This window comes from Elephantulus edwardii, unplaced genomic scaffold (assembly GCF_000299155.1).
Source record: "Elephantulus edwardii isolate Elephantulus edwardi_28Jun2011 unplaced genomic scaffold, EleEdw1.0 scaffold00096, whole genome shotgun sequence".
In the NCBI taxonomy this organism is placed as follows: domain Eukaryota; kingdom Metazoa; phylum Chordata; class Mammalia; order Macroscelidea; family Macroscelididae; genus Elephantulus; species Elephantulus edwardii.
This window is the reverse complement of record NW_006399846.1, coordinates 1,707,732-1,728,809: the sequence shown is the minus strand read 5'-3', so window position 1 is coordinate 1,728,809 and position 21,078 is coordinate 1,707,732. Positions and strand designations below refer to the sequence as shown.

Sequence of the window (21,078 nt, the reverse complement as noted above, 5' to 3'; positions counted from 1 at the left end):
GCAGCCTTCAATATGGATTGAGGCTCAATGTCAAGAAGACAAAGATTCTCACCACTGGACCAATTGGCAGCATCAGGATGGATGATGAAGAGATTAAGATTATTCACAGCCTTAGTCTGCTTGGCTCCACAATCAACACTCTTGGCACCAGCAGCCAGGAAATTAAAAGACGTATTGCTATGGGAAAGTCTGCTGTTAGGGACCTCTCTAAAGTACTCAAGAGCAACGGTGTGTCTCTGGAGACTAAGGTGCGTCTGGTACAGGCCATGGTCTTTGCAATTACTTGTTATGCATCAGAGTTGGACAGTGACCAAGGAGGATAGGAAAATTGATGCTTTTGAGCTTTGGTGTTGGAGAAGAATGCTGAGGGTGCCATGGACTGCTAAGAAAACAAATAGATTCATCCTGGAAAGGGTTAAACCGGGCTGCTCCTTGGAGGCAAGGATTCTGAGGCTTCATCTGACATACTTTGGTCATGTTGTAAGGAGGGATCGGCCCTTGGAGAAGGACATCATGCTTGGGAGGGTGGAGAGCAGGCGCAGGAGGGGAAGGCCCTCTGGGAGATGGATTGATTCGGTGACTGGGGCAATCGGGATGAGTATGTCAGAGACAATGAGATTGGTACAAGACAGAGCAGAGTTTAGAGCTGTTGTACATAGTGTCACTATGAGTCGCAAACCACTCAACGGCACATAACAACAACATACAGAAACTCTACAAGTGAACAGTTTTTTAAAAAAAATTTATATTAGACTGTCATTTACAGTATAACTGTTGGATACAATTAGCCTCTGTTAGTTACTATTGGCATTCCCTTCTAGAGGTGAAATACCTGAGGCATCGTCACACAGCCAAGAATCGATCAGAAAGCACTTTAACACACTATGCCAAATACTGAAGTTATCATTTCCACCTAACTGAGGGGGGGCTGCATAGTGTTCAAGGTGCCCTGGTGATTCAGTGGTTAACTGCATAGCCACTCACTGAAAGGTTGGCAGTTTGAACCCACTAGCCCCTCCAAGGGATAAAGAAGCAGCAATCTTCTTCCATAAAGATTTACAGCCTTAACTCATCCCTGTGGGTCAACTGTCAGCCAAACAACAGACAAGCCTATAAAGTGAACAGTAATACCAACAAGGTACTATTGCACAATTAAACACACAAGATATAAAGAGCAGCATTTGTCCAATGATGAAACTCAGAAGGAAGGAAGGGACAGAGAAGAAGGAATAATGGGAAAAAAAGGAGGAAGTGCAGAGCTGTGCTGTATCGTGGGGATTACAATCAATTGAGGAATTGTAACATCACTGTTGTTGTAACATGCTGCCCTTTTGCCAAGGTCTTCTCTCAGTGACCCTCATACCCACCACCCCATTGCTCTTCCAGAGAGATGCCTCTGATCACACACACACACAGAGCCTAGTCTTTTTTTCTTCCCCCAACCTCCAAACACACACCTGTGACAAGGCCTCTCATCTGCCAAGATCTACTTCTCTCCTTTCTATTGCCTTTACACAGGAAGGAGCATTCCATATCACCCCTTCAAAAAAGAAGCACCACCCTCACCAACTCCCTGATACTTGAAATTGCTAAAATATGAGGCAGAACCTTTCAATTGGCGTCTAAGAAAATTGATGACTAGGTAAAACACAGTTGCTCTAAGTATGGTTGTTAACTGGTGCCTTTCAGCTCACAGTGACCCTTTACAATAGAGTAGAACTGCACCATCGTGTTCTTTGTCATCACCGTGTCTTTCTCTCAGGGTGAGTCCATGGGTACACAGTAAAACTGCTCCATATGGTTTTCTTCTTCCGTGGAGTCCCTGGGTGGATTCAAACCACCATCTTTCCGGTTAACAACCAACCACAAACCACTTACATCACCCAGACTACAGATGAAGAGACAAAGTAAGGCCTGGGAGGAGTTCCCATGTGAAGTTCCCATATCCCAATAAGGAGAGCTACCTTCTCCCATGCATAGTCACCCATCAGGAAGCTCGCTGGAGTCAGCATTCATAGTTCTTAACAATGTCTACACATATGGGCCACCATAGATTATACCTCTTGATTACTCAACTCTGACATCCAGGTGTTCCCTCTTTAACTAGACAAGTCCCATTCATTAACCTCAGATGTAGTCCAACTCTCAGGCAGTCCTAATGCTTCCTGCAAGCTAACTCCACACCATAATACTAATGACATCAGATCTTGTCCTACAAGCAGGAAGGTCCTGGCTAGAGGACTCTCTCTTCCAGAGAGGGGATTTTAAAAGCTTTAAAAGGGCTTCAGCAAAATAGACTATTCCACCCAGGTCATAGTCACTGCCCTCCCTCCCCCTGCATGCTCTGACAGGCATGCTTTGTGTTTCAGGGTGAATGAACTCTTGCACAATTCCACCAGACTTTACTATCTCCATTTTATAATTGAAGAAACTGAAGTTAATCAACTAGTCAGTTTCCCCAGGGTCTCTCACCCAGATAGGAACTAATGGAGCCAAGATTCGAACCCATCTGTAGTCTTCCCACCTGAGCCTTGCTCCCCAATGCCTTCCTCTCACAGAGGAGCTCATGTTCACCTTGGGACTTACTTACCTGAGCCCCCATCACATCCACCTGGAGGCTCCTGCTTGTGCACTTTCTAACAACGTTTCAAGAGTACCAGGAAGACTGGGACATGGGAAACAGAGAGCCTCCTCTTCTTCCCGGGACAGTGTGCATCGAAGGACCTGACCCAGATCCCTCCTTCCTCCATGGACCACCGAGAAGCTGTGCCTTCCCTTTCTTTGGCACAGGCCCTACCCTCATCCACATCTCAGCACCTCCAGCCTTGTCTCCCAGGGGAACTCTCAATGATGTCCTCTAAACACAGCCCCTGTGACCTCAGCCTGCACTATGTTGTGTACACAGGCTCAGAACACGCATGGAACTGAGACCTGATAATACTTTAAGATCAATAGACGTTCACAACCGAATGATTGTTTAAAGAAGATGGACAGCAAGGATAGCATGAGGTCTGGAAACCATTTCATCCAAGGTCCACTCATTCCCACACCATGTCTCCTACTCTGTCATGTCCAGAAAGAAGACTCTGTGACTTGCTTTACTGTTCAAGAAGCCCAAGTCTGTCCTTAAATGCAACTTACATTTCTCTCTGGGCTGAATGTAAACTATTGAACCCTATTTTTAGGGGACTGGGCTATGACTGGCTTTCTGCATTGTTGTGTTGTTATGTGCCACTGAGTCACTTGCAACACATAGCAACTATATACAATAGCCCTGAAACCTACTCTATGCTGTGTCAACCTTATTGTCTGTGACACATCGACCCCCATTCCCTCAGTCACTGTATCAATCCATTTCATGGTGAGTCTTCCTCTCTTGCACTGTCCTTCCACCCTCCCAAGCATGAGGTCCCTTTCCAAGGACTGGTCCCTCCTTGCAACATGCCCAAAGTATGTCAGATGAAGCTTCAGAATCCTTGCCTCCAAGGAGCAGCCTGGTTTCACCCTCTCTCGGACGAGCTTTACTTCACTTCAGTTTGTTCATGTGTTCTTCTCTCTCATCCACTGTTTTCCGCCTCCTCCCTCAAAGCAACCACTCAGCCCAGCCACTGCCTCCTCCACCCATTGCCATTAGGTGTGATTCAGACTGAGATCCTCACCCACCTGGCAGCATTAACCTATCCACTCCTCCCCTGCCTGTCTCCTTGAACAAGAACCAAAAGCATGTGGATCTTCCCTCCTGTGTTTGTGAAATACCCACCCCTCTTTCAGCTGCTGCTTCCACCAGCTGCCCCAACCCTGGGACACCTTTGTCCTTGCTCTTCCTTAAGCTGCAATGGAAGAAAGAGCTTTGACATCAAGACACTTGGTTTGTGACTCAGCTACTAACATGAGACTATTGGCTCCTAGGTGTGGAGGTTTGGTTCTTGAATCCCAGTTTCGCCATTTGCTAATTACTTCTCAGGCTCTCAGTTTCCTCGTGTATAAAATGGAAGTAATTGTGGTACCTACTTCAAGAGCACTGTTGAGAGGACTTCATAATTTTATTAACATAATAATTTAACTTACACTTTTATTAATTTGTAAATGTTCCTGGCATATCTTAAGTACTAAATGTGTTAAATTTTTTTCACTTTTTCTTGTTTAACAAAATAAATATATGTGACTCTAGTTTAAACTCTAGATAAAATTACAGAGGTTGGGTCAGGCCCAGGCAGTGGGAAGTGGAGTGTCAATTATTTGTGCTATTAGAGTTAACTGTCTGACTTTGATCAAATTATTTCACCTTGCTGGGCCTCAATTTCCTCATTTGCAATATGTAAATAATACTTGCGTGGATATATTTGTCAAGATTAAGTGAGACAGTAGCTCTAGAGCACCAGCATAGAATCAAACACATAGTAAGTGCTCAAATCTCCTTCCCCTGAACTATAGAAGCTTCCCTGATTGCCTGTCTTCCTGGTTGTTTCATCTTCCTTGGATCCACGATTAACACCCTTAGCACTAGCAGTCAAGAAATCAAAAGGCATGCTGCAGTGGTAAAGTCTGCTTTAAACGACCTCTCCAAAGCACTCAGGAGCAAGGATATTAATTTAAAGACTAAGGTGCATCTGATGCAGTCTTTCAATCACTTGCAATGCCTCTGAGAGCTGAACAATGAATAATGATGACAGAAGAAGAATCAATGTCTGTGAGTTGGAATGTTGGAGAAGAGTACTGAACACCTCCAAGAGAATGGATATGTCTTTGAGAAAGTACAACCAGAGTTCTCCTTAGAGGCAAAGCTGGCAAAACTTCTCCCATATTTTGGTCATGTTAGGAGGGACCATTCATTGGAATCAGCAGAAGACAGGAACATCCTCAATGAGATGGATTGACACAGTGACAGTAGCAGCAATGGATTCTGGTATATCAGAGATGATAAGGATGGCACAGAATAGGACAGGGTTCAAATGGCGTTGTCTTAAGGTCTCTGTGAGTCGTTCTCCTAAAAAGCGCCTAACAAAGATTCCTGCAGCAGGGAGGTCTGGTAGCCTAGTCCTTAGTTGTGCTGCTAAACCAAAGGCCATGCCTCTCCAGCGGTTAGGATACACAAGTCACTCCTCAAGAGAAAGATGGGCAATCTCTTCTTGTGCCATTTACAACTTCAGAAACCCACTGGAGGGTCAGCTATGAGCTGGTTCCAATACAACTGTAATGACTAACTTTTGACTTTGAATTTAATGTTAACTTTTGACTTTGAATTTCTGTAGCAACACTCAGAGAATCCAGCCTTTCATGCAGATCAGATCCTTTTTGTGTTGGTGTGGTTATCCCCAGCCTTCAAGTCCCTGAAGGCAGAGGTTATGACATCCATTCCCTGGGGCTCTTTCCTGCACCATTCAGGGCTCTATACCCAACCTTAGAAACTATGCAGGCCTGAGCAGATTCACCCTGGCCCTCTCCATCTCCCACAGCATTTCTTCAATCATAAATATTTATTGAGTACCTGCTTTGCATAATGCCCCTCTCTTCTATCCTGTGCCCCCTTCTGCTGGTCCGGGCCAGCCTGGCGGCCTTCTCCTTCAGCATGGCCTGAAGGATCAGGATAGGGTAGGGGGGCTAGAAGTGAGCAGAGAATGAGAGCCCCAGGGGCAGCAGAAATGCACTGAGAAGAAACAAAGAGAACCAGAAATTAGAGACAATCATTATCTGATCCCTTTCATTGTCGTCATTGGAACTGCCTCATAGCTGACCCTGCAGCAAGTTTTCAGACATGCATGGGAGGAGATTGCCCATCTTTCTACCTTGAAGCCACTGGTGGATTCAAACCCTGTGCCTTCCTTTGAGTCGGCAGTGCCACGCCTTATCCACTAGACTACCAGAGTTCTCTAATATCAGATGGACATTTTCATTTACTCCATGTCCCGTGTTTTGGTACTAAAGAGAGGCAGATTTTGAGGATTGGACATAATATGGTATAAGCTCACTCTCTCTGTGACCCTGTGACTGACCTCTTTTTGTCAGTTTCCCCAACTGTTAAACAAGTATAATCACAGTATCTTGGTCACACATTGGTGATGAACTTAAATGAGATGCTTGTAGAGCCCTAGCAGGGTCTGGTGGACAGAGCAGCTTTTCCATAAATAGCCCTTTCCTTCGACATTCACTTACCCACTGCTGTCAAGTTGGTTCCAACTCTTAGCAACCACCCCCACCCAAATGGGTTTCTGAGGCTGTAATTCTTGGCAGGAAGAACTGCCCATCTTTCTCGCGCAGAAGTGCTAGTGGATTTGAACTGCCGGACCTGTGCAGCCTTCTGGCTAGTAGTGCAACACACTACAGATCGTGTCGCTGTGCTCCTTATGAGTGTACCAAAAGCCACCAAATTGTACACTCTAGGTAAGAGTTACAGTATAGGAATACCTCAATAAAAAAGTGTTTTTAAAAGTAAAAAAGGTAATACTTTGTTTCTTCATCTGATGCCTCTTGTGTCTTACTTCTCAGACTATTCAGACTCCAGCAAGGAGAAAAGATACTCTATCTCCCTGGATATTATATGGCAGTTAGTCAATGAAATGGCCCAGCAGTTTTTTCTCTCCAGGATAATATGTCACCATCCTTATTAGTCTGTGACACACAGACACCCTACAATATGCATAGCTCTCCAAAGAGGACATTTGACCAATTTCACTCATCTATTGTGCACATATCCAATATGTGTGTTCAGGATACACGTACACACACACCTATCCCACTCATAGACGCAAACACTCTAACGGATCTTACACATCTTGAGGTCAAAGGCTATAGCCGAGACCATTGCTATTACATTTATGACACTGTGCTGCACTGTGCAGGGTATGTGCTTGTCCTGTCTTATTTTATCTTTCAGTCCTTAGCATCTAGCAGAGCATCCAGCTTAAAAAAAAAAAGAAAAAGATGTTGTTAGCTGCCATCCAGGTGGTCTGATTTGTGGTAACCCCTGTTACAGATTAGAACTGAGTTCCACAGGTTTACTTAGCTGTAATCTTTACAGAAGCAGATCCCCCAGACTTTTCATCCAGGGAGCCACTGGGTGGATTCAAACTGGCAACCTTTTCGTTGACAACCAAGTGTGAACAGCTGTACTACCCAGCAACTTTTCAGCAAAGACACCACAAAGTACTAATCTATTTTCCCCGAATGCCTGATACTGTGTCTGAGTTGACGCAAGTGTTCCCAAGGTGTGGCATCACCAAGTGAATACAAATAAAAGGTAGATATAAACACCCAGCCCTGCCTGGCTCTCTCCTTTGTGGTTACCACCACCCACTTTGGCTTCCAAACCAAAAATTGACAAAGCACAGTGATGAAACCCAAAACTTCAAGACACGCCCAAGCACTTATAAGTCAGCCAGCTGGGCAGGTGAATAATACAGCCCAGCGGAGATCGCCTTCACAAGATTTTAGCAGAGTCTTCAGGGAGTAGCTTGCCAGCAGCTGTTTTCTATTCAGCCCCTTCACTTTTCAGGCTCTGTAATTCCCTCACCCCCAGTTTCGGGCCTGATAACTGTTTTGCAGCTCTAAGCACTGTTACCCTACTTTGTTTTCTCCAAAACAACTCCTCCTCCAAACAGCAACCAACCACTCCTACCGTCCACCAACACAAAATGGGCCATGACCTTACCTTCCCCCTCCTCGCCTCACTGCCCATCAGAGTCTTCTGTGGAAGTGGAGGAGATCTTGTTTTTGCTCACAGCTGGCCCCAGGGGAAGGACAGGGCTGATCTCTACCCTGCACTTTTGAAAATGACCAGTATCTAGACCTCATCAGCAACACCTCCTACTTGCCAGAGATGAAGGGTAGGGGAGCACAGTGTTGGACCAAAAGCAACATCTCTGGAGGAACCCTGGGTGCAATAACAGTCCACTGGGGCGGGGGCTTCCAAAGGGAGGTCTACATGAGGTCAGGAACTTTGGCTCCCACCCTGGGATCTGAAGGTCTGCCTGCCCAATGATAATCTCTGTGCCCTAAACAAGAGAGTAGAGTTAACCTTCAGGGCTCTAAGGAGGAGGTGGAGGGGCCAACTGACCTGTAGGGATTAAGGGTACAGACAGTGACAGCTGGGAAGACGAGCTTGTCAGAGTTGAGGTTGAGGTTGAGGTTGACAGGGTAGCTGAAGTACTCTCCAAACAGCAGGCCGAACTGCCAGTACATCATGCCGAAGGTGCAGAGCCAGAGCACAGCCCAGAAGGCCGTCTTCATGCGGTTGTGCTGGGAGCACACGAGCCGGATGGCGCCATGGATGGTGGTGTTGTTGCAGAAGAACTGGAAGAGTTCTCGGTAGGAGCGGTGGAACTCGATTAGGGCCTCCTCCTCCTCTGAGTGCTGGACAGGGGCTGCAGGTTCAGGGCCCGGCCCCTGCTCCTCACACATGTCCCCCTTCATGAGTCCTTGGGGAAGGGTGGGAAGGGGAAGGGCAGGGGTGAGAGCTGAGCTCTGGGCTCTGTGTCTCACCTCCATCACCACCTTGAACTGAAAGTGAGGCTGCACCGGCCCATGCCCACTTCCCACCCTGAACCTGCTCTCCCCCACCTCTTCCCTCCCTCCAGCTTCCCAGGAGCTAGCTGACCTGCTGGAGTCTGGGCCAGAAGAGCTGGCGCTGGGCTTCCCTGAAGTGGCCTCTTCTCTGCTTCTCCGATAAAGCACTGGTTTGGTTTCGGCCTTAGCACCTTCCTCTCAGTCTCCACAATAGTCGTCTCTGACCTTCTGCTTCAGTCACTTTCGCTGGTTCTCATCCCTCCAGGGTCTCTGGGACTTAGCTCCCCTCCCTCTCTAACTTCTAGTTCTCTTTGGATAGCTTTCCCAGCTCTCTGCTTGCCTTGTGCCTCCTCAGTGTGATCTCTGGTTATGCCTCTCCCTTCAGCTCTTTCCCCCTCTGTGGCCCCAGCCTCTGGTCCCTAGACCTGGTCCTAGGTTGTGTCCTGACTTCTCCACCTAGGGACGCAGGACTCCAGAAGGTCGGGACTGCCTCCTTCCCCACACTCCCAGGTTGTGACTGGATTGGGGCTGGTTCCTTTCCAGTTGAATCTGGCAGCTGAGCCTCTCCTCCCCCTCACCTGACAGGTGCAGTGGCCTGGCCTGGGAGGCCTACCTGCCCGCCCTGCCGACCAGGCATGGAAGTGACAGCAGCCTCATTAGCATCTCAATTAAAGGTGAGCAGGGCAGGGGGAGGGGCTGAGGAGGCGTCCCAGCAGGCAGTTCTCCAAAAGGAGGAGGGCCCAGAGGGTTGATGAGGTTGGGAGCACTACCCAGGAGAGGCAGAGGATCTTGAAAGACTTGGGGGGGGGGGTGTCAATGGGAAGCTGACCAGAAAGTTGGCTGAGAGACAGAATGGCAAGTGGCAGTCAGAGATCCTGAGCATGGAGAGAGATCCTGAAACATAAAACCAGGAGGGTAAGATAGGGAAAAGGATGATGCAGGATGAATGAGAGGAAGTTGGGAAACCAGGAAAACAGGGAAGGCAGAAACAGGGAGGCAGATAAAGGTGAAGGGGTAAGCTTGAGAGAGGGGTGGAGGAGGGGCACAGAAAGGACAGAGAGAGGAGGGTGGGAGGAAGAAGCCCTGGGGCTTCCAGGGTCCCCCACCATGGAAACTGTCCAAGGGCTCTTCAGGGTCAGCCACACCTCCGGTCTGGGACAGGAAGGAGAAGGGGGTTCTGCAAAGTGCCCCCCCTGCTCTAGAGAGTAGGAACACCTCCCTGGCTCCACCCAGCGCTGTGGCTCAGGGGGAGCACCCTTCTGCCTCTTCCTCCAAGTCCATCCTCTTCCTTCCTGACTCCTGGAAACACCCCCTCCTTGTCCAGGCCAAGGAGGGGCCCAGGTGAAGCTGGGGGCTGGGCGGGATCCCCTGGGACATTCTGTTCTTTTTTACACCACTGGTTGCCAGGCCAGGAATGTGTAATGTCCCCTGTTGTGGTCACGGGGTTGCAGGAATGTGGGCACCAAGAGGTAGCTCAGAGGCCAGGCAGGGCACTGTGGCCACAGACTGGAGGGCAGGGCGAGGCAGCCCCCACCCCCCTCCCTGCAGGCACTAGCAGGCAGCAAGGATATGGCCAGCACGAGTGGCAGCGGGAAAGACAGGCAGTAGTCATGGCTGAAGTAAGTCTCCACCAGTCCTGGAAAGAAGAAAAGCTAACTGGTAGGTATGTGTAGGGTAGCGAGTGAGTGCTTTAACCTCCATGCCACCAGGACTTCTGCATTGTGGCCAAGCCCTGCATATGATGACAGGGCTCTACCACGTGTGGACACTGCCTCAGAGCAGCAGGCCTGGGCGTCCCTAAGCAGACATGCAGAAACAGGCCCACCAACAGGGATACAGACTCAAGGGAGAAGGTAGGCTGCCAAACCTGCAAATGCACAGCTGCAGTACGATAAGGATCCTGGTGGCCAAGATAAGAGCAAGGTGCTACATGATCGCGGGGGAGGGGAGGAAGGGCTCACTGCAGGGAAACCCAGGAAGACTTCCTGGGAAGGTGGCAATTCACCTGACTCTTGAACAGGAAGAGGTCAAGAAGAGGCAAGAGGGTATTCCAGGCTTCTTGTTGTTGTTGTTGTTGTTATGTGCCATCGAGTCGCTTGCGACTCATAGCGACCCTATGTACAACAGCACTAAACTCTGCCCTGTCCTGTGCCAAACACACTGTCTCTGACACTCCCATCCCAATTACTCCAGTCACTGAATCAATCCACCTCATAGAGGGCCTTCCCCTCCTGCGCTGTCCCTCCACCCTCCCAAGCATGATGTCCATCTCCAAAGACCAGTCTCTCCTTACAACATGTCCAAAGTATGTTAGACGGAGCCTCAGAATCCTTCCTCCAAGGAGCCACCCGGTTTAACCCTTTCCAGGATGAATCTGTTTGTTTTCCTAGCAGTCCATGGTATTTTCAATACTCTTCTCCAGCACCACAGCTCAAAGGCATCAATTCTCCTTCTATTCTCTTTGGTCATTGTCCAACTCTCTGATGCATAACAAGTGATTGCAAAGACCATGACCTGTATCAGACGCACCTTAGTCTCCAGAGAGACACGATTGCTCTTCAGTACTTTGGAGAGGTCCCAAACAGCAGACTTTCCCATGGCAATACACCTTTTAATTTCCTGGCTATTCCAGACTTGTAGCTTCTTTAAAGTGAGATCTGCTGCTAACCATAATTTCACACCTGATCCAGTGTTTGCCTTGATACCTGCTTATTACAGTGCCTCTGCAGAAGAAAGGTCTGGCTTTCCCCTCCACTTTCCAAATAAATGGACCCTGAGCAAGGATAAGCTGATTTTACTGAGGTCACCAAACAAAAGAGCAGCAGGAGTTGAAAGCAGGATCCAGAATTCCTCCTTTCTGTCAGGGCTGTCTACTTTGTGCTTTGCCATTCCTCCAGACTCATTGCTGAGTCAGGGCACCTATTTTGTGTGCCAGGAAAGGGTCCATGGCAATTTTCAATAAAGATACAGGTAAGCTGGAATCCGGCGCTTCAGTTGTTTGAGAACTGTTCGCCTCTTGCTTTACCTCTGGTTTCTCCTACATTCTTGGTGTTCTGTCTCGTTATTAATACTTATAAAAATACTATACCCTTGATCTGCAACAGTTCACACATGCCACAGGTAATCTGTGAATTCTTCAGCTCTCGGGCTCTGTGGAAAACTCTCTACACTGCCCTCGTATCCTTTACAGAACCCAGAGATCTTAGAAGCTTCCAGTTTCCTTTAAACTATCTGGAGATAGGGTACGCATTTCCTATGTTGGATCATAAGGGCTCTGAGAAATGCCTCCCTGACTTTTCTGTTTGCTCACTGGTGTTTGAAACCCAACCACTGGCTTAAGGCAACATAGCAAATAGTTTTCATCTCAAGTACTTTGCGAATAGGTTTGTAAGGCCCTGTGCAGGCTCTGCTGGGGAGTGTGTGGTGACCTGGCACTGCCGTCACAGGTATGAGAGTGGCAGCTCGGTTTACACACCTAGCATTCTAGATCTGGAATGGGCCTGAGCAAGCTGGATGCTATGAGAAAAACAGGAGTCAGAGACCTGCCCTTTTGTCACAGCTCCATTTTAAATACGATCTTTTAAAGCTCAGAAACAATGCAGAGGTATAAAAAGCTCCCCCCGCCCCATCCTTTCTCACTCTTCTGCCCAAGGAATATCAATGTGATTTGTGTTCCCATCTATATGGTTGTATCTGCCTTTATATGTTTACACGTATTTCCCTCTAAACTCTCTTTATTAATTTGCTGAGAATATACACAGCAAAACACACACCAATTCAACAGCTTCTACATGTACAACTTCGTGACACTGATTACATCCTTTGAGCTGTGCAACCATTCTCACACTTCTTTTCTGAGCTATTCCTCCTTCATTAACAAAAACTCGCTGCCCTCATGGTGATTAATGTTATAAGACACAAAGTTTGAGAATGATTGTATGAAATAGAATGTCAATGAAGCAAAGTGTCACACACACAACTATGTACATGAATGAAACACAATGTATATAAATAATTGTATGCATACCAATAAAAAGGAAAACCTTGCTGCCACTGTTGTCAGTGTGGTCCCACATAGGAAGTTCTTAGCAGAGCTTGATGCTCAACACAGACCTTTCATTAAATTATCATTCAGCTTTAAGATGACTATTCAAGGTTTAAGATGATTAAAATAGATGACTATTTTTGGTATAAGGGGTAAAGATTATCTCAGGGCAAGAGTAACGTGTAATTTTAAATAATACTTTACTGTGTTTTCCGTGAAGGTTTGCACCGCAGTCTAGATTTCCTTTCCGCCGTTTATGCATGAGCTGTGCACCAACAGTGGTTACTTCTTCACAGCGTGTGAACACTCTCATTCTTTCCATTCAGGTCGCTCCATTTCCATTAATCTAGTTTTGCTGCCCCTTTACAGTCTGATCTATGCTTTAAAGTAATGGCTGACAGTTTGGTATCTTCAAGGTGCTATGTTTTTGAAGGAGCACAGTACTTAACTGGTGACCATTCATTGGGTTTTTTAGTTAATTTGTTACTCAGCTACAAGGTGACCAGAGGTGACGATGGGGGTTCATTTTGGTTCAAGATTGGAAGATTATCTCAAAACAATCATTTCAGGGAATCTTCAAATCTCAACCAGCCTAGTAGATGTATTTATTGGGGGCAGGGGGTTGTTTTGTTGGTTTTTGTTTATTTGGGAATATGAGAGTCTATTGCACATTTATTTTCCCCCATTCTATGAGACTCCATCTAGTGTGGCCCTGGTTAGAATAGTCAGTGGTGATATAGACACCATTTCGTTCTTGTGGCTTCAGGGCAGACGACACTGTGGATCATGTTGACTATTTGTCCTGTAGACTAGTTTTATCTTTTGAGTCTCTGGTTTCCTTGTCTTTTGTTCGAACAATTAGAGATCATTAGTTGTACCTTGAATTACATGTATTGTCAAAATACCCAATAGATAATACACTCCAAGAAGTGGGACTATGTTGCAGGTTTTATGAATTTTTCTATGTAACACCTTCACACAGGGAGCTCTGGTGGCACAGTACGCAAGGAGATGCTCTGTTAACCCCAGGTGGGGCCTCTCTGGTGGTTCAAATTCACCAATAGCTCTGAGGGGGAGAGATGGGCAATCTCCTTTCATGTGATTTATAAACTCTAAAAGCCACTGTAGGGTTAGCTATGAGTGAGTTCTGACTCATCTGCAATGAATTTGAGAATTTTTAAATGTATATATACTCAAGCGTGGAAGGAGGAGTGGCATCCACTTCCATAATAGCTTGCCTCCGGAAACCCTATGAACCTGGAGAGAGGATGAAAGGCACCCAAGCATCAAGGACTCTCCTTCATAGGGTCGCTATGAGTCTCCTGTGACTCGACAGCACTTAACAACAACAACAACAACATATATACTCAGGTATTATCCTACAACTTCTATCTTTACTTTAAAACTTCTTGACTTTGGAAAAGGCACTTTACCTCTCTAAACTTCAGTCTTCTCACAGGAAAACTAAAATGGTAGGAAAGGGTGGGTAGGACAGACAAGATGATCACAAATACCCTTCCCAGCTTTAAGTATCACTTAGGGGTTAGGAGTAGTTTCAGCTTGAAAACTGAGCTTCCTTTTTCCAAACTCAGTGCAACTTCTGTGACTTCCAGATAAATCCAGTCTTGTTCTGTGAGGCCAGGATCTTACAGACCTTGCCCAGGAGGGACACTCTCCTGCAGCACTCCCGTCAACCTTTCCCAGAGCTTTAGTCCTTATATGTCACCCAGGGCTGCTTCTTCCTCCCAACACCAGCCTCCTCAAGCCCCCGTGGTGTGATGATGAAATGCATGAAGGCTTCAAAGAGAGAAGTGAGCCCATCATCTGCTGTGGGATGAGGGCTGAGAGTTCCCTCCTGCTCTCCTGGGAAGGAGAGATGATGAGAATCATTACTTTCCCCTCCAAGCGTCCTACAAACAGCCTTGTTTATAACTCTGTTGCAACATGTATTGTTGTTTCCTACTATTCTCCTGAGGTATGTTTTCTCATTTGTGGATCACATTATGATCCTGATTATGAGTTCTCTGAGAACAGGGACCCGGTTTATTCATCGAGGTGACCCCATTGTTAAGTGTTCACCATTTGTTAATCCATTCTACAGAAGACAGTAGAATTAGTATCTAGGGTGTGCAAAGAGAAAGTATTCCTCAAACATCAATTGCTCTAATTTCCTCTGTTTTTGGTGTTGTTGTTAGGAACCATCAGGTCAGTTCCAACTCCTAGCAACCCATGTGACAGAGTAGAACTGCCCCATCGGGTTTTCTTATTTATAATCTTTATGGAAGCAGATTGCCAGGTCTTTGTCCCTGGAGCCTGGGTTCTAACTGCCAGCTTCTGAGTTCATAGTTGAGCACTAAGCCATTTCTGCTACTAGGCCCCTTTTCATTTCCTCTAACAACAACCCATTAATTTGTGGTTCACTAATTTATCTGCCATGCTTTTTTCTTTTCAGCCTTTAGCTTCTCTAGGATAAAAAATTGAGTCAGTCAACTAAACACAGTTGTTTGTACTCATTAATTCAAGCTAATGAAGTTCTCTACCCTGGGCTGCCTTCCTACTGTGAAAACTAGTGGTCCTCTTCCTTGCCCTTTTGTAGTATGAATTTCTCTTTCATCTGAAGTGAAGTACCAGAAAATGCCTCCCTGTCACTCTGTGCAGTCACCTGGGACGACACTTACATGTTCACTTTTCAAAGCTTAATCCTTTGACTTAAAGTAGGATTTCTTGATTTGGGCACCACTAGTGTTTTGGTCCTGCTCATTTTTGTTGTTGGAAGCTGTATTATAGGATATTTAGCAACAGCTCTAGCCTCTACCTATTCATTTGCACCCCTTTCCCAACAGCTCTCCAGTTATGTCAATGAAAAATGTCTCCAGACATGGCCAAACATCTTAAGGAGATCAAAACTATCCCCACTTAAGAATGACTGGGTTGAGGCACTGTCCCAAATGAAAGTGAAAACACACCTAAGAAAGGCAGCCCTCATCAATTACACATTCCTTATTCAGCAGACTCTCCAAGAGCTCTGGTGGCACAGCCTATAGGAAGTTGCACTCCTAACCCAAAGACTACACCTTTCCGGAGGTTCAAATCCATCAGTGGCTTCTTGGAGAGAAAAAAATGAACAGTCTTTTCCTGTGTAATTTACTATCTCAGAAACCTAACAGAGGACTAGTTAAGAGCCAGTTCCAACTCCACAACAATGCACTTGAATTTGTTTGGGCTTTCTTTCTTTTTTGGATCTAAGAATAGTGATAATCCATTGTTGTTGTTGTTGTTGTTGTTGTTGTTATGTGCCGTCGAGTCCCTTGTGAATTATAGCGACCCTATGTACAACAACCCTAAACTCTGCTCTGTCCTGTGCCAATCGCACTGTCTCCGATACAGCCATCCCAATTATCCCAGTTACTGAATCAATCCATCTCATAAAGGGCATTCCCCTCCTGTGCTGTCCCTCCACCCTCCCAAGCATGATGTCTCTATTCAAGGACTGGTCCCTCCTTACAACATTTCTGAAGTATGTTAGATGAAGCCTCAGAATCCTTGCCTCCAAGGAGCAGCCCTGCTTCACCCTCTCCAGGATGAATCTGTTTGTTTTCCTAGCAGTCCATGGTTTATTCAATACTCTTCTCCAACACCACTGCTCAAATGCATCAATTCTCCTTCTGTCATTCCTAGACATTGTCCAGCTCTCTGATGCATGGCAAGTGATTGCAAAGACCATGGCGTGTATCAGGCGCACTTTACTCTCCAGACTAACATCTTTGCACTTCAGCACTTTAGAGAAACCTATACTTGGACCAAGAGGCAGTAGTCAGAACAGAGCAGAGTAACACTGCATGGTTCAAAATTGGGAAGGGTGTACGCCAGGGATGCATCCTGTCTCCATACCTTTTCAACATGTATGCAGAGCAGATTATCCGAGAGGCTGGGCTCTATGAGGAGAATTGTGGCATCAGGATTGGTGGAAGATCTATTAACAATCTCCGTTATGCAGATGACACAACCTTGCTTGCTGAAACTGAGGAGGACCTCATGCACTTGCTGCGAAGGGTCAAGGACTGCAGCCTTCAGTATGGACTAAGGCTCAACGTCAAGAAGGGAAAGATTCTCACCACTGGACCAATTGGCAGCGTCAGGATGGATGACGAAGAGATTGAGAGTGTTCACAGCTTAACTTTGCTCGGCTCCACAGTCAACACTCTTGGTACCAGCAGTCAGGAAATCAAAAAGCGTATCGCGATGGGAAAGTCTGCTGTTAGGGACCTCTCAAAGGTACTCAGGAGCAACAGTGTCTCTCTGGAGACTAAGGTGCGCCTGATACAGGTCATGGTATTTGCAATCGCTTGTTATGCATCAGAGAGTTGGACAATGACTAGGGAGGACAGAAGGAGAGTGGATGCTTTTGAGCCATGGTGCTGGAGAAGGGTACTGAATGTACCATGGACTGCCAGGAAAACAAACAGATTCATCTTGGAGAGGATTAAACCAAGCTGCTCCTTGGAGGCAAGGATTCTGGGGCTTCGTCTGACATACTTTGGACATGTTGCCAGGAGGGACGAGTCCTTGGAGAGGGACATCATGCTTGGGAGGGTGGAGGGACAGCGCAGGAGGGGAAGACCCTCTATGAGATGGATTGATTCAGTGACTGGGGTAATCGGGATGGGTGTGTCAGAGGCGGTGCGGTTGGTGCAGGATAGAGCAGGGTTTAGAGCTGTTGTGCATAGGGTCGCTATGAGTCGGAAACGACTTGATGGCACATAACAACAACAACAACTAACCACAGACTTTCCCATATAACATAGGTAATTGGTATATGAGTAATCAGAGAGCTGAGAAGCCAACAAGGCAAAGTAAGGTTATCATTGCTAGGGTTGGATAGACAAACCTCCAGAGCTATTTGGCCGAAAGTAGATAGTGGGAGGATGCTTGATACGCAGAGGTCAAGGAGAGAGGAGAAAATATAATCTCTGCAAGATAGTAGTTAATGTTGTCAGTTGCCATTCAATCTTAAAGTGACCCATGTGAACTGTTTCAGTGTTTTCAAAACTGTGACCTTTCAGAAGCAGATATGGCTTCCAAGATCCTTTGGATGATTTTAGCTCACCAACATTTCAGCTAGTACTCAAGAGTTTGATCACTTGTACCTCTCAGAAATTCAAAAGCAGAGATTGAAAAAAGTAGACTGGGTTTTCCCCCCCCTCTTTCCACCAGTCTGTCTTCTATCAGTGACTCCTATAGGCTGAACCTACCCGGAAGCCAGAGATAAGGCAAATCTGGGAAATGCCTAGTTCCTAGGGATACAAGGACAGAGCAAGGAAAGAGCAGTGAATGGATCTTCAGGCAAACTAGCGGTTCATTGCACAAAAGAATAAAGGTTTTAGGTTTAGAACCCAGATCTTGGACTTCTCTCCTTAGGACCTAGAGTTTTGAGGGCTGAAATGGTATGAGACTGGTCACAGGAAGCATATAGTTCACCTAGCTGGAGTCAATATGGACCTGAGACCGTGGTTACCTGTGAAGTCAGTAACTGGAAAGAACACGAAGGAATCTTTTAAGTTGTAGGAAATGTTTTTGGTGGGATTCATAGTATTATGGATAGAATTCTACCATCCAAAAATATGCATCAAAATTCTTGGCATTAGGGATATAATTGCTGATGTCAGATGGATCTTGGTTGAAAGCAGAGAGTACCAGAAGGATGTCTATTTGTGTTTTCTTGACTATGCAAAGGCATTTAATTGTATGGATTACAACAAATTGTGTGGATCATATCAAACTGTGGCTAACATTGAGAAGAAAGGGAATCCCAAAACACTTGATTGTGCTCATGTGAAACCCATACATAGACCAAAAAGCTATTGTCCAAATAGAGCAAGGGAACACTGAGTAATTTAAAATCAAGAAAGTAGTGCATAAAAAAAACCCCAACCTTCTTGTTAATAAACTTCTTCAGAGTGCTCACATATGACAATACTTCAGCTTATTAAAAAAGTTTCAGTTTAGTAATACTTTATTAAATTCTCATTTTGAACATTTTCTTTCATTTTTATCATGGAGCTACAAACTCTTTTAATTGTCTCTTCAAAATAAAGCCTGTACTTCCAAATTATGGGAAGAAAAGAAAAGAGTGCATCAGGGATGTATCCTTTTTCCATACCTTTTCATTCTGTATGCGTAACAGACCATTCGAGAAGCTGGACATCATGAATAAGAATGTGACATCAAGATTGGAAGAAGATTCATCAACAATCTATGTTACACAGATGATACAACCGTACTCACTGAAACTGAGGGGAACTTGAAACACTTGCTGCAGAAGATCATAGACTGCAGCCTTCAATATGGATTCCATCTCAACAATAACAAAACAAAAATCTTGACCACCAAGCCAATGGGCAGAATCATGATAAATGGAGAAAATATTGAAGTTGTTAATGATTTTATCTTGCTCAGAACTACAATCAATACCCTTGACACCAGAAGTCAGAAAATCAAAAGATTATTTGCATTGGGAAAATTTGCTGTCAAGGACCTCTCCAGAGTGTGAAAGAGCAATGATATCAGTCTAAAGACTAAGGTTTCCCTAATCCAAGTCACAGTTTTCTCAGTTGTTTGCTATGCATCTGGGAACTAAAGACAAGAGAAGAATTAATGCCTTTGAGCTGTGGTGCTGAAGCAGAGTATTGAACATGCCATGAACTGCCAAGAGAACAAAGAGGTCTGTCCTGGAGAGGGTAAAACCAGGTTGCTCCTTGGCGACAAGGATTTTGAAATTGTCTCACACACTTTGTTGTCAATAGAGGCTAATCCTAGGAGAAGGGCATCGTACTTGGAAGAGTCAGCACGAGAGAGGAAGACCCTGGATAAGATAGATTGACACAGTGAGTGTGGCAATGAGATCAAAGTGAGTTGGAGATAATGAGGTTGGCTCAGGATTAGGGCAGGATTCAGAGCCATTGTTGATGGGGTTGCTATGAATCATATTCAACTCAGTGGCAGATAGCAACACCACATATGCATGTGAAAGTTGGACAATGAACAAGGGATGCTTGAAGGACAATCAATGCCCTTAAGTTGTGATATTAGCAAAGAGAATTGAATATACACCACAGGCTGCCAAAAGAACAAATTTATCTTGGGAGCGGTAAAACCAAAATGAACCTTAGAAGTGAGGACGGTGTGACTTTGTCTCACATAATTGGCATAGTATCAACTAAACTCAAATACCATCAAGTTGGATTTGACTGATAGTGGCACTCCTCTGGATTTCCCTGAATAGAAATTTTATGAGGAGAGACTGTCCATCTTTCTTCCAAGGAGCCACTGATAGAGTCAAACCACTAGAGATTCACAGCCTTTGGATCAGCAGTGCAATTGCTAACAACGCCATAGACTAGGTCCTGAGGGCATGCTGTCAGGAGGCAAAGACTGGAAGACCGTTCAGGATCAGGGAGAGTTTTATTCTATTTCACATCAGACAGAGCCAGCTCAACAGCAACTAACAACAACAACATACCTGTGGTTAAGGAGGGCTGCTGCTAGCCCAAAGATGGCAGTTCAAACCCACTTGCCACTCTGTGAAAGAAAGATATGGCAGTCTGCTTCCATAAAGAGTTGTTGTTGTTGTTCGATACTATTTAATCAGTTCTGATTCATAATGACTGTCTACAACAGACCAAAATATTGCTCGCTTCTACCCATTTTTGTGGCCACTGTGTTAATCCATCTCATTGAGACTCTTCCTCTTTTTGGCTGATCCTCAACTTATTATATTAAGCATGATGTCCTTCTCCAGGGACTAGTCTTACTGATAGTACGTCCGAAGTATGTGAAGCCATATCTTACCATCTTCACTGCCAAGGAATTTTGATAGTACTTCTTCCAAGACAGATTTGTTCTTTCTTCTGGTAATATAATCAATTTTTCCTTTCCAATAATACAATTCAAAGTCATCAATTCTTTTCCAGTCTTCGTTATTCACTGACAACTTTCACCCGCATATGAAATAACTGAAAACCCCATGGCTTAGGACACACTTTAGACTTTAAAGTGACATGCTTACTCTTTGCTACTTCATAGAGGTCCCTGACAGCAGATTTGCCTACTGTAATACAATATTGCTTGGCTATTGTTTCCATGGGCACTGATTGTGGATCTAAGTGTTGGAATTTGTGCCCTAGAGGGAAACTTCCTCAAGGTCCATGTTTGCAGAGAGACCAAAAAACACTGAGACAGAATAAAAGACATTATCTTCAGGTTGTTGTGTTTGTTGTTGTTGTTGTTGCTGAATGTCATTGAGTCCCATACAACTCATCAACTCTATGAACAACAGATCTGAACTCTGCCCTGTCCTATGCCATCCTTATCCTTGACACATTTTAATCCATTGCTGCAGAAAATGTATGAATCCACCTTATTGAGGCCCTTCTTCTCCTTCGTTGACCCTCTGCCTTTCCAAGTATGATGTCTTTTTCCAAGGAATAGCCTCTCCTAACAAGATGTCCAAAGTGTGTGAGATGAAGCTTTAT

General features: G+C 45.4%; 1 protein-coding gene across 1 annotated transcript in view; it reads right to left on the bottom strand.

The window, feature by feature from the left end:
* Nucleotides 1-8,478, bottom strand: part of SCNN1A (sodium channel, non-voltage-gated 1 alpha subunit) — a 40,798-nt gene extending 32,320 nt beyond the window's left edge. Inside the window, exon 1 of the mRNA XM_006891358.1 lies at nt 8,054-8,478. Coding sequence (XP_006891420.1) covers nt 8,054-8,409 — 356 coding nt within the window. The 5' untranslated portion in view covers nt 8,410-8,478. The remainder of the gene's footprint in view (nt 1-8,053) is intronic.
* Between the last annotated feature and the right edge of the window lie 12,600 nt (nt 8,479-21,078).